This window comes from Hyla sarda, chromosome 8, assembly GCF_029499605.1.
Source record: "Hyla sarda isolate aHylSar1 chromosome 8, aHylSar1.hap1, whole genome shotgun sequence".
Classification (NCBI taxonomy): Eukaryota; Metazoa; Chordata; class Amphibia; order Anura; family Hylidae; genus Hyla; species Hyla sarda.
In genome coordinates, this window is record NC_079196.1 from 39,627,052 (window position 1) to 39,646,015 (window position 18,964).

At 44.1% G+C, this 18,964-nt stretch overlaps 1 protein-coding gene and 1 pseudogene across 3 annotated transcripts in view; both read left to right on the forward strand.

Annotated features, from left to right (window-relative positions):
- Positions 1-18,964, forward strand: part of TANC1 (tetratricopeptide repeat, ankyrin repeat and coiled-coil containing 1) — a 251,326-nt gene that overhangs the window by 42,066 nt on the left and 190,296 nt on the right. For 2 of the 3 annotated variants that reach the window (XM_056533509.1, XM_056533506.1), the window contains exon 1: positions 431-478. The exons of the other annotated variant lie outside the window; for it this stretch is intronic. In XM_056533509.1, the coding sequence (XP_056389484.1) occupies positions 446-478 (33 nt within the window). In that variant the 5' untranslated portion in view covers positions 431-445. Of the gene's footprint in view, positions 1-430; positions 479-18,964 lie in introns of those variants that run through there. 3 annotated transcript variants of the gene reach the window in all.
- On the forward strand, positions 11,069-11,139 carry LOC130290066 (U2 spliceosomal RNA; annotated as a pseudogene).

An 18,964-nucleotide genomic window follows, 5' to 3' on the forward strand; every position in this document is an offset into this window, starting at 1 on the left:
ATTTGAATTTCTGTGCCAGATTTTTCCGGCATGGGAATTTTGCAGTGTGCACTGTACATCAGGATCTCATTGAAAACAATGGGACTCTGTTGCAACAGAATTTTATTGCCGTATTTTTCCGCTGGGTTCCGCTTTCATTCTGTGAACACGGCCTAAAGCTAAAACATTGTAACTTTTTTTTTCCACATGACTAAGCACTGCCACATCTGTGCACCGTACTTTTACACAGTGGGGGAGATTTATCAAAACCTGTGCAGAGGAAGAGTGGTGCAGTTGCCCATAGCAACCAATCAGATTGCTTCTTTCATTTTCCACAGGCCTCTAAAGAGGCCTGTGGAAAATGAAAGAAGCAATCTGATTGGTTGCTATGGGCAACTGCACCACTCTTCCTCTGCACAGGTTTTGAGGCCTGTGGAAAATGAAAGAAGCAATCTGATTGGTTGCTATGGGCAACTGCACCAACTCTTCCTCTGCACAGGTTTTGATAAATCTCCCCCAGTGTCTGTAAATGTAACTAGGTGTAGATCGATTTTCAACCTACCTGTGGGTCCCCAGCTCCTGCTAAACTACGACTCCCAGCATGCTGGCGCTTGTGGTTTTGCAGCAGCTGAACAGACTAGGGTTGGAGGAGACTGGACAAGGAATAATCCCCCTGATAATATTGTGTATTGTAGAGTCTTCGAGGGGACTCTTTTCCTGAATGTTCCCCCCCCCCCTTTATAATTGGAATTTCCTTGCAGAATCTGTAACTTGTTAGCTGCACTGGAAAGTTTGTTTGATGTGCGGAATCCACAGTTCAAAGGTCAGATTTTTTTTTTCATGTGGTTCCGTAAAACCAGGTTCTGTTTTAGTTGAGGATGTTTTACTTCATTATAAATGCTTTGAGCTGGATAAGTATCTCCAGTGCTTGTTTAGAGTGTCAGCTGTTAGGTTCAGACCCCCCCCCCCACACCCCTTTATCATTTACCCTACAACTACAGTTGGATAACATTATTGAAATCATAGGGTGGGGACATTTTTGGTTTTTTGAGATATTTGTTCATTATTCATTTCTAGGAAAACAATTGGAGAACTAACCATAAATGATATCATTTTGGATGTCCCAACACTGTTTGGGAGAATACACCAAGAGTACCTGCACTTTTTTTAAAGTACCGTACTCACTGATACCGATAAACGTTATTTACATTTTTTTTTTTTTATATTACGTGACCACAGTGGCGGTTCTTGATTTTGTGAAGCCTTAAGAGAAAGTCAAAGATGAGGTCCTCACTGACACTCTCTTATTAAACATATGTCCCCAGTAGTTTGGCAAGGAATACCCCTTATGAGAAGCACCCAGTAGGTAGGTAATCCCCACCCCTCCATTAGGTAGAAGCCCCCACTAACTTGGCAGGAAAGCCCCCAGAAGATAGGTAGGTATGGAATGCCCTCTAATAGGTAGAAGCCCCCAAAAGATAGGTAATTAGCCAATCCCTCTTTAGATAGGTAGAGAACCCTTCTGATGGGTGGAGGCCCCCAGAAGATGGGTAGGAAAAAAATCCCCCTGTTAGTTAGAATCCCCCAGAAGATAGGTAAGTAGGGAAACCACCTAAAAGCACCGTGAAGAGGGAATCCCCTTATTAGGTTGAAGCCTCCAGTAGGTAGGAAGGGAACCTTCCCCTTTTAGGTTGAAGCCCCCAGCAATTTGGTAGTCAGGTAGATAGGGAACCTCCTGTTAGGTAGATTCCCCCCGATAAGCCACCTACAAAAGAAAAAAAATCCCACTTACATTAAGTTCGCTCCCACACTGAGGCCTCTACATCCTTCGCCCTGTTCGTGATGCAGGACCTTTTTCTGCAAGCCGTAGTGGTGCAGGACCTGCTGTGTGATTAAAGGAGATATCCAGTGCTGAAAAACGTAGGATAGGGATAAATTTCAGATCGCGGGGATCCTACCGCTGGGGCACCCCGCAATCTCCTGTACGGGGCCCCGGCAGCCCGCGGTAAGGGAACGTGTTGACCACCGCACGAAGCGTCGGCTGACACGTCCCCTCAATACAACTCTATGGCAAAGCTTAGGTTAGGGGATAAGTTTTTCAGCTCTGGACTACTCCTTTAAATTATCGGCAGTAAGAGAGCCCCCAAAAGATAGCTAGGGAATGCCCTCTAATAGGTATAAATCCCCCTGTGAGAAGCCCCCAAAAGATAGGGGGTAGTGAAGGGTTTATTTATTAATTTTTTTAATGGTCTGCCGGTATCGAGGAAATTTGAGTACAAATACTTGTGCAAATTTCCAGTAATGGCATCAATACCAATATCGGGACAATCTTTCCTTTACTTACAGCAAACGAACATAAAAATTGGGAAAAATAAGAAACACAACGTATGTTAGTAAAGACATGATCTCTTACCCCGTCACGCCATTTGCACTTTAACTTTTTCCATTTAACTTCTAACACAATTTAACACTTACTTTTGCATGTGAAAGTCATTTTTGCAATATTAGATTTGCCCAATGAAAAGGTTTATGTATATATACAAGTACAATCCAGTAAGACGTGGAGACAATTTGTGGTCCCAGGAAATGTTTGGTCGCAGTTCAAGGAGTTTACCAAAATTATCCTGAGAATTTGTGTTAATTTATGGGAGATGTTAGAGGGTCATTGGCCTGGCCGGGACCCAATATTATATGGAAACTTATTGAAATGATGAAAGTCATCAGATCTGTCATAAAAATGTGATTTATCCTGAGAATAAGGCCGTCATGGCCTGGAGTAGAGCTCAAAATGCTCTGTATGGGAATGTATGCAAACATCTGATCTAATGTAGTTATGCTAATGTCTAACTCTGTGTTTCTAAATCCAGTGTGCCTCCAGCTGTTGCAAAACTACAACTCCTAGCACGCCCGGACAGCCAACGGCTGTCCGGGCATGCTAGGAGTTGTAGTTTTGCAACAGCTGGAGGCACACTGGTTGGGAAATACTGATCTCACATAAAGGGATAACCCCAATCTTAAAACATATGACCATCCCTGGGACATTCCCTGATAATGTCCCCCCTTTACCAATTCATTGGTGCCATTTTTCCCATAGACTTAAATGAAGAGGTTGCCCTCCCCTAAATTCGGATCTATGGGGTTGAAAAAGTGCCAAACAAAGAGTATTAGGGCCTATAAAGTGCTTATAGTGTTATATCAATATATCATACACTGGCAATACAGCTTTAAGAGTGTGTTCAGATGGTGGGGGTGTGCTGCTGGCTTTGCTACGTGGGCGAGAACCACACAGCAAAAAATATGTGCTGTTATCGCAAACCTGTTTCTGATTTAATCAATTTTAAAGGGGTATTCCGGCCTTATACATCTTATCCCCTATCCATGAGTGGAGGGGGCGTGGCATGAAGTCACGAGGGGGCATGGTTGTGGCGTCACGTCTCGGAGGCAGCGCCAGGTACTATGTACAGGTTAGGGGATATGTGTCTGATCACGGGGGTCTTTCAGGTCGGATCTCCAGAACGGGCCCTGGCGGTGGGGTCGGCATGTGCTCCATGCACGGTCTATGAGATCACTGGAGATGAACTGTATTCGTGTATCTTGGGTGATCCCACATACAGTGCATAGAGCACATGCCGATCTCATCGCTCCATGGGAAGGGAGAGCTGGGGCTGCAGTACCCATTCCACATACCATCCAAAACATAATCCTGTCCGTCTGCAGTATCATTTTTGTCCCAGCTGAAGCACAGGTATAGACAAGGCCCAGTAAGTGAGAGCGGGACTAGTACTTCTCTGTGCTCACTCCTGTCCTGTCCTATCAGGCTTCTGTCTGAAAACAGGGAGGAGGGGGTTACAGAGCAGCCTGCAGTGATTGGATGGAGAGACCCAGTACAGCACAGCAGACTCAGGGAAAAAGTGAATGAATGGCGAGTGAGGGCGGGCTCAGTGCTTGTCTCGTACAGGCCCCTTTCCTAGCAGTGAATGTCAGAATGAGTGAGCAGCTGAACAGAGGGATTTGTGAGCCAAATTCAGAAGTTGGAAAAGAACCTGCATGACCTAGTGATTAACATACAGAAGCATCATTTTTCTGTGAAATGACAAGTATACTTAAAAAATAATTCTCTATTTACACGATATGGGAAAATCAGCTGATCTGTGGAAATCTAACACTGGGACCCCCACAGATCATAAGAACAGAGATCTCCTGTCCCCTGAATGAATGGAGTGGTAATGGGCACGCTTGGCACTGCTCCCTGTGAGTCTTCTGTACATTGCTAAATCCTTACCTCTATTCCTTGGGGGGACAGTTGACGTCCGATCTTATGATCAGCAGTCATACCTCTCCTTGATCAGCTCATGTTTCTCTATCTTGTGGACAGGGGTTAACCCCTTTAAGGACACCTCTTTTAATTTGTCTTATAGGGAAGGGCGGGTGTATACCCCTGCCAGAGTATACAGCCAGCAGCTTTTTGGAGGATCCCATCTGGTGCCAATTATTTCAGAAGATTTGACACAACCCACTTCATATTAAATGTTTCCATATTGCAGTACTCTTCATCCTAGCACCTTTCGTTGAAGAGACTTTCCCAGACAGATGGTCCTTCTAATATTCAGCATTTTAAAAAGTCTGCTTTCCGATTCCTGTGCAAAATGACATCTCCACATCCTTCAACCTAAAAACTGTTCAGATACGAGGCGTGCTGGCGAAATATCTGTCTGCACGGATACAGCAGCAGCGAGCGTCTTTATTTTCCAGCACATCTGGTGAATCTGTTCCGTATTAATCTGCCCGTCCTCACCAATACATGGAGGACAATGAACGTCTGCTCATTTGGCTGAAGTTTATGGTTCACAAAGTTCTGCACAACACTTCCCACATCTAAAACATTAAGCGAGGAGTTATACAATCTCATTATGGTTATGGCCTGACTGTAAAGTGTTGTCTGACTATAAAGCGGAGCCTGACTACAGAAGATCATTTTACGGTTTAATCCTATGTAAAACGTTATGTAGAGTTGAGCAATGTGGCATAAAGTATTATCATTCATTTAAAGTCGGTAATGCCTCCAGAATTGTCTTACATTCTGCTTGGATTCTGTCAATGTTGTGCTGGTGGGCCCTTCTACAAGCTCATGTGGGCAGCCATGTTGTATAGATACTATTGGTCAGACATAGTGCGACTCAGGGCATAAGGTATTTGCTCCATTACTTGTAGACCTAAATTAAGATTTTTATTGTCTGACATTACTACACATATATGGATTGATACTACGCAGACCTATTGATACTACCCATATGGATTGATGCGCTACATACAGATTGATATGGATCTAGATAATTTAAAGCTAATGTCCACAGCTGGTCTCCGGCACATTTGGCACAGTTTGGTGTGGAAAGACACAGCTCTTGCTGGGCATTCCGTGTATTAGCCTTTTCTGTAGAAGCAACTCGTGCACAGCACTTGCTGGGCATCATACAGTTGGCACTCTTCACCGATCTGTGCAGAACGGGCGGGAGACCAGCTCTGGACTTTCGCTTTAAAGGGGTGCTCCACTCCCCAGCATTCAGAACATTTTCTTCCGAACACTTGTGCGGGCTTTGGGGGTTGCCACAACCTCTCGTGACGTCACCTTCCACCCCTCATGATGTCACACCCCGCCCCCTCATTGCAAGTCTATAAGAGGGGGCTGTCACACCCCCTCTTATAGACTTGCATTGAGGGGGAGGGGCGTGATGTCACGAGGGGGCGTGGTGACCCCCGAAGCCCGCACCAGCATTCAAAACGAAATGTTCAGAATGCTAGGGAGTGGAGTACCACTTTTAGGAGTACCTCTCATGATCCTCTATAAACTTTATAATCCTTCCCAGTTCCCTGCCCCCATCATGATAAACCACCCGCTGCCTTTATTTTTTTAATTAATTTTTAGTTTTCTACCTTGATATTGCTCTGTATTTTCTGCTTAGTCTGTCAGATTCACAGACTGGAAAGGGGCGTTCCCCAACAGGTTGTGACATCATCTGAAGCCATACAGGGGAGAACTTCCTCCCTCACTCTGCTACACACAGCCCAGAGCAGTTCAGTGTGAGATGAGCTCTGATTGGCTAAGGACTTCTGCCAGGCCAGAAGGAGTCCAAAGTCTGTGCAAGAGAGAGGGCGAAATGTGCTCTGGACAAGTAGGGAGACACCTAGTGGCAGCTTTTTGTTAAACACAAATAAAACATAGAAAACATTAGAAAGATTTTTTATTTACCATATGGAGTGCAATAGCAAAAATTAGTTTTACTGACAGTGCTCATTTAAGAGTACTCCAGAGGGAAAAATTTGCAAATCAAAGTTATACAGATTTGTTAATTACTTCTATTTAAAAATCTCAATCCTTCCAGTACTTATCAGCTGCTGTATGCTCCACAGGAAGTTGTGTAGTTTTTTCCAGTCTGACCACAGTGCTCTCTGCGGCCACCTCTGTCCATGTTAGGAACTGGTCCAGAGCAGCAGAGGTTTGCTATAAGGATATACTTCTAATGCGGACAGTTCCTGACATGGACAGAGTTGTTAGCAGAGAGCACCGTGGTCAGACAGAAAAGAACTGCACAACTTCCTTTGGAGCATAGAGCAGCTGATAAGTACTGGAAGGATTGAGATTGTTAAATAGAAGTAATTTACAAATCTGTTTAGCTTTCTGACAACGGTTGATAAAAAAAAAAGTCTTCTCCTCCTAAATACCCTGTTTAGTATTGTGAGGAAGAATATCCAGCTTGATATCCATTAAAGTAGACCTCAGTGATGTTTCGGGTGGTTTCGTAGGAGAGATTTTTTACTGCTTTTTTGGCCACCACCTATGGTTACTCTAAATGGGCTAAATAGTCATGAATACGGAGGATAAGTTTAACTATTCTGTTGTCACACCTGCTGTGCACCACATGCAAGACTGTATAGAGCTCACAGGTGGCGTGTGAGTATTGAACTTCAACATGGGCTTTTTCAGCATGTAAGCCTACAGGAAATCCACAGGAAAGCAGAGAGTAGAAGAACCTCACATAGATAGTACCCTGGCTGGAATCAGTCTGCGCGGTGTTGTAGGACTTTGGCTTGTAAACGTGGTTTAATGTTCCATCAAGCTTCACGATGAAGATCCTTGATCCTCCATCTACTGTAAGTAAAAAAAAAACAACTTAGTCTGGGGAAAGAAGGATTTAGCTGGTGGATTTCTACATGGCCGACCTTAAGGTAGATCCCAGCCAGCTGTTTCCCAAGGAGTGTGCCTCCAGCTCTTACAAAACTACAACTCCCAGCATACTGGGAATTGTAGTTTTGCAACAGCTGAAAGCACACTGGTTGGGGAAATGCTAGTCTAAGGCTAAAGCAATGTCTGACAAGCCTAGCTATTTAAGCAGGATTGGCTGCCCGTCTAGCGTGTATGGCATGCGGCAGCCTTCCGACTCTTTCCCAAAGTAAGGCGTCAACAGACAGAAGAATCGGCCATATTCTTTTTAACCCATGTCAATCCTTTTGTTCTCAGGGAGGTAAGCCACCATTAGAGGAGTCTGGCAATGGCTTCCTCTGCTCTCCCCATTTAGAATACATGAACGCTCAGCCAGGGATTAGGAAAGATAGCTATAGACCGAATGCTCATTGCGCAGACAGCTATCTTATGTGCCAAGAGTGGAATTGCTTTTTAATTTAAAAAAAATAAGTGACAAATCTTCACAAAAACGTAAGTGGGAACTGGATCTAAAGTCTGGCATTAACTACTTAAAGGGGTTATCCACCATAAGTTGATTTTAGTACGTACCTGCCAGGCTGTCTGGGTATTTCCTGTTGGAGTTTGGTCTCTTAAACTACACATCCCATAGTTCCATGCTTGTAAGTACGAAGTTACATTCCTCCCTCTCAGCCACATCAGCCTCCCCACCCATTGCAGCACAAATAAGCTCAAAGGATCAGTGTTTTCTAATCAGGGTGCCTACAGCTGTTGCTAACTTATCTCTGTCGCTCCACCCATTGAAGCAGGACAGGACTAGTGATGTCAGGTCTCGATGCACTGCAACCTAGGAAATCCCGAGACCAGAGTAATTTTGTATATTGTTAAAAAAAAAAAAAAAAATTGGGGCAAAAATCACAGAAGAATTGTGAGACCACTGTCACACACAGGTGCCGACACAATATTATGAACTACACTAACTTTACAGCCCCTGTAGCATAGTCAAATAAAAAAATTCCTGAAATACCCCTTTAATTTGGTGGATGTTCATCTCGTGTTTAGGAGGGCTGCCAGACAATGGGGGGAATTTATCATTGTCTTTAGAGATGTTTTTGTGTGTATATTTGTCTCACAGTTGGTGCTATTTTTTGCGATTACACTTTTTTTTTTTTTTAAATGTTTACAGACCAGCTGTTAAAGGAGAACTCCAGCCAAAACGAACTTATCTCCTATTCAGAGGATAGAGATAAGTAGCTGATTGCGGGGGTCCAACCGCTGGGATGGCCTGTGATCTCCGGAGCGGGACCCAGGCTGTCAGTGAGGAGCACGTGTGGACTACTGGTAGAGTGCACGTGCTTCATTCATTTCTACGGGAGCGCCGGAGATGCCAGAGTGCTGTACTCGGGTCTCTTAGGTTCTCCCAGAGCCGGGTCCCCTTTCGGAGATTGCAAGGAGTCCCAGTGGTCAGACCTCCTGCGATTGCCCACTTATCCTCTATCCTGTGGATAGGGGATAAGTTAGTTTTGGCTGGAGTTCTTCATTAAGTTTAGCTTTTGCAGTGACAATGAACTCATTAACTGAGACTTGTTTTAAAATTTTTGAGCAAATGTTTGAGCAAAAAACACCAAAAATACACCAGCCCAGACTTAGATTTCCTTTTTGGTGTGTATGTGTAGAGTGAAATTTCAGAACATTTCAACCATTTAATACATTTTGTGCACCGACACATTACCAGCACACACACATTTTTATTTTTACAAAAAATGCTTCACCTACACAGACAATGATAAATTCCCCCCAATGTGCTGGTGAGGGAAATGTTGACCAAACAGGTTGCATTTATTTATTTCAAACCCTTTGTTTTATTTGGCTGTCAGAGATAAGCGGTGCCACAGACAGCCGCTTATCTCTTTCCAGCATGCATGTTTGGCTAAGCTAAATGTTTCTGGTGGGCCAATAGCTGTCTAATTTCTACGGCCGGCTTAAAATAAAAAGAAAACATTCAAGGTGATTATTTCATGAACCATGAAACCACAGCCATACCTGACACCGTCATTCCCACCGAGAAAAGAATTCGGTGCAGCTGCTTCTTATTATAGACAGGAAAATACTCCTATTCTCTGCACTTATGAACATCTGCGCTCGGAGAGAAAAAAAAAATGTCAAAGACCCCTCCACAGTAGCAGAATATCCTTCAATATCCAAGAAAAGGGTTTGGGGGGGGGGGGGGGAGGCAAATAAATAAGTTTACTGTCTGTTGTGAAAGTTCCCTCTATAGTAGCAGCTGTGGCAGTACTATAATGGTCAGGCAGCAGCTGTCTGCAACTTTATTGGCTCTATTTTGAAGAACCGACACACCCGAAAATCTCTGGTTGCTGAAAAAAAAAACTTTGGGATGCCGACTGGCGTCAGGATAAATTGTAGAGCAAGGTTCTCCTCCTCGCATCCCTGGTCTAAAATAGTTCCCAAGGGCTCCATACTGGCTCCCGCAGAAGATCTAAACATTTTCGGCTCAGAAATAAACATTTCATTGCCTTACATTGAAAAAAAAAAATCCTCATTCTATTTTGAGAGGGATGATCTAGGGGTGAGTCATCTGGCCTTCGAATGAGCGAGATAAAACCAAAACAAGAAACAAAACTTCATCAAACAGGAAAGATAAATATTTGCAGAGTGAAACAATGTTATACTGTGTTTTCCAGCGCATAAATCGATTATTCAGGAGACGTAACCTGGTGCCCCAGGTTCTTGGTTCTTATATTTTTTTGGGCCCAAAAGGGGCTATGTATTCCATCAGGGAGTAGGGTGTCTAATAGAGCATGCAATGCTCTCTGGGAAAAAAAAGTATGCAAAGTAGCTGTCCTCCAGAAGAAACAGTGCTTGTTCAGTAGTGCCACCTTTTGTAGGTAGCTTTCGTGTAGGTCAGTGTTTGACCCTAAGGCTCTTTAAAGCATGCACGTGAAGTTTTAGGCCTGCATAATCTTGATCTTCATTTTCTGTGTGGGGAGACACAGGCCACATTTGGCTGTACAGTTAATGAGGCAACACGCTCAGTGAGTTCCGTGCACGAGCCCTATTAATTAGAAAAGGGCTTGTGAACTCTCTGAGAATCATACAGATGCCTCCGCAGATGTAGCGTTTATTGTGGCCGGTCTCTCTCCATGTGATCTTCTGCATGCACAGAGCTCAGAGTGTTGTATGGTTAATTATAAAAAGGACTTGTGCACAGAACTCGCTGAACGTTGTATGTATATTTATAAAAAGGACTTGTGCACAGAACTCACGGAGCATTGTATTTTTTTTTAATAAAAGGACTTGAAGCAATTGTACAACGCTCAGTGAGTTCTGTGCACAACCACTGTACCGTCTAGAGTGGTTTGCGTCTCTCCACGTGATCTTCAACATGCACGGAACTCGCTGCATCTCCCCATTGAAGCTAAAGATCATGTAAACCTAAAACTTTGGATGCATGCTTTATGAAAAACCTTAGGATCGCACATAGAACCTATACAGAAGCTATCTTCAACAAGTGGCACTACCGAGCAAGCACTTTGTCTTCTGGAGGAGAGCTTCTTTGCATACTTTTGTTCTTGGGAAGCATTGCATCATCTAGAAGTAGCCTTACTTCAGCTTGGTGATCTCCTCAAGCTGAAACTTTGGATGTATTTTTTTAAAGGGTTCTTTTAAAGTATTAACCTTCAAGGAAGCAACCAAGGTGCTAGAAGGTGCTCCTCTTTTCCTTCTGGAGGAGATCTTTTTTTGTATATGTAGTTTCTGGAGCACAAAGATGTAAGAAGTATAGGTAGGCCTGTCCTGAATACTGGATAGGCCATTCTGTTGACAAGTTAAGTCTCTTTTCTGCAATGGTTTGGTTGAATCAGTTGTTTTGGAATAGCTTCTCGGCCTTTTGGCTAAGATCAAGTGTAGTATCTGTTCAGATCAGTTTCAGCCGGTGACCCGAAGTGCCGGTATTGGGCTGGTGGGGATGGGTGCTGCATGGAGGGGACAGCTGTACCAGGATGTTCCAGGGCTGGTTCTGAGGAATCAGCTCGACGGCTGCCCCGATGTGACCTGTTCCCTCCAGGTCTCGCCATGAGGCTGAGAGGGTCTAGAGCCGAGGTACTTTAGTGCCTCGGGGAGTGGTGACCCTGAGGTGCCAAAACTCACTGGGAGTATTGGCTCACTGAGTGGAAGAACGGGCACCATGAACTCTTCACCTTGTGGCTAGAATCAGAGAAAATTTTATAGATCTGGCTGGATGTTTGGGCAGTATATCTGCGCACAAATCTTATTAATTCCTTTTTTTCACTGTCACTTTTTGTGTTATGTGTGTCCGCAGGATTGTTAGGATGCAGTAGCCCTTCTGGGTGTCCCTCCTAGCGGTCTAGGGGAGGTGTGTGTGGCCATTCGGTTCCACACCTCCCTGAAAATAACCCGGGTACTCCTGCATGGGCAGGGTTCTGACCGTTATAGGCTCTATAGGCAGATACCATGGCTAACGCCAAGGGGATGCCGGGGGCATTTGTGGTCCCTTAGTAGGTTTGGCAAAAAGGGACATCGAACCTGGAACCTCGCAGACACTTTTTGGTCCGGAGGCAAAGGGTAAGGTTTGTTGGGGGGGGGGTCCTCTCTCCTTTTGGAGAAGGGCTTGCGATAGATTGCATCCTTTTGTACTTTTTTGTAGTTTGCACTTTTTCTTGCACTTTGGGTGATTCGAGTGCATGTTCCTCTGCTCTTAGATAAATAATCTGAATCAGTAGCATTGGAGATGCCCTGTAAGGTCCTGTGCATGTCATGCTCTATGCTATATGAAGGATACAGTGTCCTTATAGGTGACAGAACAGTGTTGGGGCTAAATATAACAAATTTCTACCATGAGGAGCTACTCATAATAACCGGACTCTCTTTCAAAAGGAAGAGGCACCGATCTATAGACGGCTGTTTCAGGACTCTCATCAGTCCAGAGCAATATACTGGTTGGCTAGAGAGATGCCAGAGACCAGTGTTTTCCAACCAGGGTGCCTCCAGCTGTTGAGTTCATTGAAGAGATCGTGGTATGAAAAGCAAGGATGAAAACACAAGGGACTGTCAGGCACGTGCGAACGAAACGCGCCAGCGAGGTTTGACAGCCTGCGTGTTTTCACACTTTTTAGCCAATGCTCCCACATACAGTGCATTTATTGTACAACGTTACGGGATATGTTGCAGTTCCATGTCACTCTACACTTCTTCTAGTTTACTTTTGCTAAATGTTCTTCATGGGTTATATCCATTCCAAATAATTCTTACCTGGAATGCGTTAAGGAGGTTCATGGACTCCGCTAAGTTCCTATCCAGCAGACTGTATCATATTGGGATGCCAAGTTAAGATTTAATACAGAATATCGCAACATTTTATCTCAGGCATTCCACATGGTACGCTGCCTGTCCTATTAGACGTGGCACGGGATGAATACAGTATTACGAGTCTACTGTTTCGCAGCAGGTGGCCAAAAGACATAGTTGGCACTGTGCCCTGGACTCTCTGATGTGAGGAGATGTGATAGGCGTATTACGCAGGACTTCCATTTAATTATTTCAGTCTTTTTTAATTTTTTTTTTATTTCTTTTTGAAGTAACCTTCTGAAGGGGGAGGGGGGGGGCACCGTTGAGGAGCAGACCAGGAATGTGGCTCTTGTGTGTCCTTCCCTTTCAGCATGTTGGTGTTAACTTTGAGGTATTGCGAGGTTCATGAGTCGTCATCTGCGTGAAAGTCATTAGTTACAGCCTGTCGACAGTAAAGAAGACGGCAGATGTCAAGACCGTGACACCAGAGCGCTCCATTCCTGACCAGACCAATGCAAAAAAAAATAATAATAATATAAATATATATATATATAATACACACACACACACACACACACACAAGCTGTATTAGTCCAGTGATGGGGATGCAAAATCATAGAATGTGGCAGAATATGTATACATATACGGTATTTATTTATATAAGAGCGTTACTTGCTACAGGCTAGGGATGGCCTCCTTGTCTCTGTTCCTTATTATTCTTATAATAGAATTTCTCTGGAATGCGTTCTATCTTTGTTAGATGAGATATCGCCTATTCAGCTATGTGATTATTAAAAGAAGATATAGATTCCCCACGAGGGTCCTGTTACTGGGTGCTGTCTATGAGTTTATTTTGGCAGCTTGCCTGTAACCTAGGCCAAAAAATATTCTATAAATAAAATAGACCTGGGAGATAACTATGCGCACTGCACATGTTTGCTCTTTCTTGCTGCTCAAAGGGGTTAACCGGCTGATAAACCTGATCCCCCTATCCACAGGATAGGGGACAAGTGTCTAATCGCCAAGGGCCCCGATCATTGGGGTCCCGATGATCTCCAGGGCCCGTCTATTAACTGGCCCTGGTGGCCCTCACCTTTCAAGACGTTCAGGTCTTGGCAGTGACGGGCTGCACAGCTAATCACCGACCACAGGGTTATTCTTCAGTGCAGATTTATTTTATATATTTGGTTTAGGATGCAGTAAAATAGTCATATTTGCCTGCCCCAATTCCCTTCAGCTGCTGTACTGATGGTTCCCGATCCTCACTGCTCTTGACAGGGAGTAGCTGAGTAGGCAGTACCTTCGGGGGCTTGTTTTATTTTTATTTTACACTACCCTGGACCAAATAGCAGTTTTAGTGTTTTTTTGGGGTCCAAAGACTCCTCTACTAGTCTTCCAGCGGACGAGGCTGACAGGGCTGGTGTGGGGCGCTCAGAGGCGACTGCCGGCGGTTTCGCGTAACTGCTTAAGGTGGCTGGAAAAAGTGTACACCGTTACGTGTAACTGCCGCCAGTCGTCTCTGAGCGCCCCACGCCAGCCCTGTCAGCCCCGTCCACTGGAAGCCCAGTAGAGGTGCTGTTGGACCCTAAATGCTGCGGTAAGTGCAGGATATCCTTTCGTCTTCGCTAATGCAGTTTATGATGGATGTGTATTAATGTTATCCTAGCACCGCCGCGGGTCACTTACCTGGTCACCTACAGCATGGATCCTTGGTCCGTAACTGTGCTAGCTTCCGTACTGACTGTTAACAGTGCCCCTTCTGCCTAGCTTCTGGATCGTGTACGTGAATTCTGTATTGTAGACGACCACAGCTAACTATTCACCCCATTATGAAAGAAATTACAGCATATAGATAGTAATAAACATAGCATATATTTCCTTTCAGTCATTTTTGGCTTCCGTCCTGATAGTGTTTAATCCACTTAGCTGTAATATTCAGTCCTCTGTAATGAAATTGTGTTTTATGCTATTTTTACTTTAATGTAATTTCCGACCAATAGCATTTCCCCCTTTCGGACTTATGGGCCATCGCTGATCCTGCAATAGCAGAATTGCCTGGTTAAACAAACAGCAATACGCTGGTATTTGAGATCCCCTTTATCAGTACAGGGGCCTATGGATGACTTACCCTAATAGGAATGTGTTCCCTCCTTCAGTCTTTTTGATGCAGTTTTTGAAGCCAAAGCCAGAAATGGATCTAAAATAGGGGACACGTCTTAAGGACAGACTGAGACTTCTCCTCTTTTCAAATCCATTCTTGGCAGTGGCTACAAAAACTAAATAAATAAAAGAAAAAGAAAACCCTGAACATGGAAACACATCCTAATCCATCGGCAATTAAAGGGGCACTCTTCCCCTAGACATCTTATCCCCTATCCAAAGGATAGGGGATAAGATGTCTGATCGTGGTGGTCCCGCTGCTGGGGACCCCCATGCTGCACCCGGTGTTCGTTTAGAGCAGTGGTCCCCAAACTGTGGCCCTCCAGATGTTGCAAAACTACAACTCCCAGCATGCCTGGACAGCCAACGGCTGTCCAGGCATGCTGGGAATTGTAGTTTTGCAACATCTGGAGGGCCACAGTTTGGGGACCACTGGTTTAGAGCATCGGGTTCAGCGCCAGAGGCTCATGACGTCGCGGCCACCCCCCCCCCCCTCAATGAAAGTCTGTGGGAGGGGGCCTGACGGCCATCACGCTGCCTCCTATAGACTTGTATTGAGGGGTCATGGCCGTGACATCAAGCCCCACATCGCCAGTCATCCTTCACGAAGTGAAGTACGCTCCGTGCACCGGATGTCGGGGGTTCCGTAGCTGAGATCGCGGGGGTCCCCAGCGGCGGGACCCCTACAATCAGACATCTTTTCCCCTATCCTATGTATAGGGGATAAGATGTTTAGGGGCGGCGTACCCCTTTTAACTGATATTAAAGAAGGCTGTCGGGCCATGATAGGAGTTGGAGATTTGCAACAGCTGGAGAGCCTGGGGTTGGGTCCTTAGAGAAGACCGTGTGAAGTCCATGGTTTGTAGTCGCATGGAGGTGTTAATAATGATGGCAGAATTAGGTTTACTAAATGGATTATCTTGGGATTGTATGTCCCTGGGAGGTGGAGGGCTCCATGTGTTAAACTAAACGTGTTTGTGTAGGGAGTGGACCTTGAAATTACTTCCAGGCTTTTAACTCTTACCAAATCCCGAAGATATTTCACAGCTTGCTTTAGACTTTCTCCTGGAGAGTTCCGGGTTGTCTCTTGATGGGTCATGCAGTGTCAGTGCCCTGGGACATACCTCTCTACTGAGATATATAGGACATTCATTGTATAAAGCCTAAGCAAACCAGTGTCCTTTCTAAGCGAAAAGTATAGTATATACAGACACCAGAATCATTATTTGGAGGACAACCATAACTGTACCTTTTTTTTATAATAAGTTTACAATTCCAACCTAAATGGAGAGACCTCAGAGTGGTGGATTGTCATGTTTCTCCATATGCATGCTGGTGTGTGTATGTAGGAAAATGTCTTCCTTTAGTGCAAACTATTTGGATGTTATGTAGCCCAATGATGGAGATGCTCAACTGGCCCTATAAGCTACATTTGGTGATTTATCTATGGCACCCTGACTAAACAGGCACAAGAATCAACCCTGGAGTCAGAAATTTGCCTTAAAGGGGTACTCCCGCCACTGGGGACCCCCGCGATCTCAGCTGTGGCACCCCCGACATCCGGTGCACGGAGTGAACTTCGCTCTATGCCGGATGATTGGCGATGCGGGGCGATACGTCCGTCACGCCCCCTCCCATAGACTTGATTTAACGGGCGTGGCTGTGACATCACGAGCCTCCGGCGCTGCACCCGACTTTCTAAAGGAACAACGGGTACAGCAGGGTGATGGTGGGGGTCCCCCGTGGCGGGACCCACGCGATGACCTCTTATCCCCTATCCTTTGGATAGGGGATAAGATGTCTTGGGGCGGAGTACCCCTTTAAGGCATTTTGCCTTCTTCCTTACACTGTGGTTAGATTGACTCTTCTCAAAATTTTATCAACTATGTTGTGTTCACACATAGTATTTGGGTCTTATTTTGATTTTGATTTTGACCTGGACCGGCACCCAACACAGAATAAGGTGCAAATCTTTCTATTCTAGTTTTTTCTCTGTGTTGGTTCCACTCCTGGTTTTGGTAAAAATACTGATGAAAATGAGGCCCTAAATATAATGTTTGAACCCAGCCCAACAATGTCATGTAAAACTGTTCCTCCAAAGGATGGGGATGGAGTTGGGTACCTGAATTAGGTTTTTCTATCCTTGGATATGGGGCTGTGGTCATATGGCCTGTAAGCAGGTTGTCTTCTGAAAACAATCCCATCTATGCTTTTTGGGCACATGAGTCATATTTGGCAACTGCTCAAGACCTCTTTTATGAACCAAAAGTGTAGAATATATACAAAAAATCCAAATACTACTTGGAGGGCCATTCACTGGAATTGCTGCATGTGATGTTACATTTCAGGCTTACCCCTGGCAGGACTAGCTGTAGGGATGGGCTTCTTTCCTAAAGGGATTGTCTTTTAACATGATTTCTCACTATAAATTAGGGAGCTCACTCTAGGGCCCTGATTTACTACTAAGTTGAGCGTAGTTTTCTTTGTGTTTTTTTATTCCCCCCCCCCCCCCCAACAGATATTTTTCCACGTTAGGGCACCACGTTTTTGCAATACAGTTCCCGTATCAGGTTTTTGATGAAAAACTGATTCCTCAAAACCTGACTAAACTGTATCAAAATGTGTGTACAAATTTTAACCCATATACGGTTGAAAACCGTATATGATTTGAAAAATGGTGTCCGGTTGCATCCGTTTATAAAAAAAAAAAAAAGAACCATATGCATTTTTTACTTTTCACTCAATTTTGAATAAAGTTTCACTTGTTTGATTGAAATTCGAAGAAAAAAACTGTGTAAAGTCAAAAACCGTATGGTGAAAACCGGATGGAACCGTATGCACATACAGGTCTGTACGGTTCCCCTTGACTTCCATGTTAAAAAAAAAAAAGTATACGGTTTAATACAGTTTTTCACCCGGACCAAAAAATCTGGTAGACTACGGTTTTGGGTACGGGTAAAAAACCGGACAAAACCGTACAGGTTGCAAAACGGAATAAACCGGATGATGCATTTGACATATGGTTTACAATGTTAAGTCAATGCATACGGTTTTCTATACAGTTCCATACAGTTTTTAACTTGAAACCGTATACGGGAACTGTATAACAAAAATGTGGTGTGCATTCACCCTTACTAATGCTTCTCTACATTTTGCAGTTTTCCCTGTGTTTTTATTTTTTTATTTACAATGTGGGGTTTTCCTCGGCTCAAATCAACCACATTTTCTGTGGAAACCTTAGTAAATATGTTGTGATTTTTTGAAAATGTTGGGGGCACACCCCTTTTTGTTACCACGCACCCGATTTTTTGAAAATGTTGGGGGCACACCCCTTTTCCCATTGGGCACGCCCCCTTTTCAGGTTTTCTCAGTAAAATGGAGAGTTGGTTGGGTTTTTTCAATTCTGGGGCAAATTCTGGCACAGACAGAATTTCTGTCACAATGTCCAGAATCTGGCGCACAACCCAACAAAGCATTTTCGGGTTTACAATAGTAAATCAGGGCCAATATCTCCCCCCTTCCCCTTGAAATCATATAGTCAAAACAGGGACCAAGGACCTTCTTTTTCAGTGTAGCAGCATCCTGCTAGTTAGATACCAATGCTTTTTATGAGGTATCGCGGTTGATATGCAGAAAACCATGCAGGTGAAATCTAACACACTCGATCCTTCTCTCCCCGACGTCATCTGTTAGGAGGCCCCCATGCCCATTAGAGATTCGTCCGATCCTGCAATAAGCTTCAGGTTTCGGACAAGTTATAAGAGTGTGTATGGTGGCCTTAAGAAAATGCTCAATGCATAGATGGGCATCAGTTATCTCCTTAGAAGGGAGATCTCTTAGGAGACTTTTGGAAATGGTTACACACATGTTTTTTGCTGTTTGCATCCTAATTTCTCAATCCTACTGTAAAAAGAATGACAGAATTATATTAACTGGGCAACTACAATCTGAACTTAAGGAAAAGTAAAGAACAGAACGTTAAGGATTAATAACAGTTCTGCATTTTGGAATATCCTGTGTATAAGGATTAAGTCTGGAACACTATATGAGCTCCGTCCGAAGACATTTTGAGGATCGCTGGCATGTAACTTGATAATTCCATCGGTGATCTCCTAACAGAGAACTTATTGTCCAGGAAACATGATATTCATTGAAAATACTAATTAAATAGGTTTTGTAATTATTGTCCTGTTAACAGAGCGGTAAAATAGGCCCATTGTCGGTCTCGGTGGGGCATGTTCCAATATGCCGAGATCAAAGGTTAACATTTTCTTTTTTCCCATTTTTTTTTTTGAGTTGTTA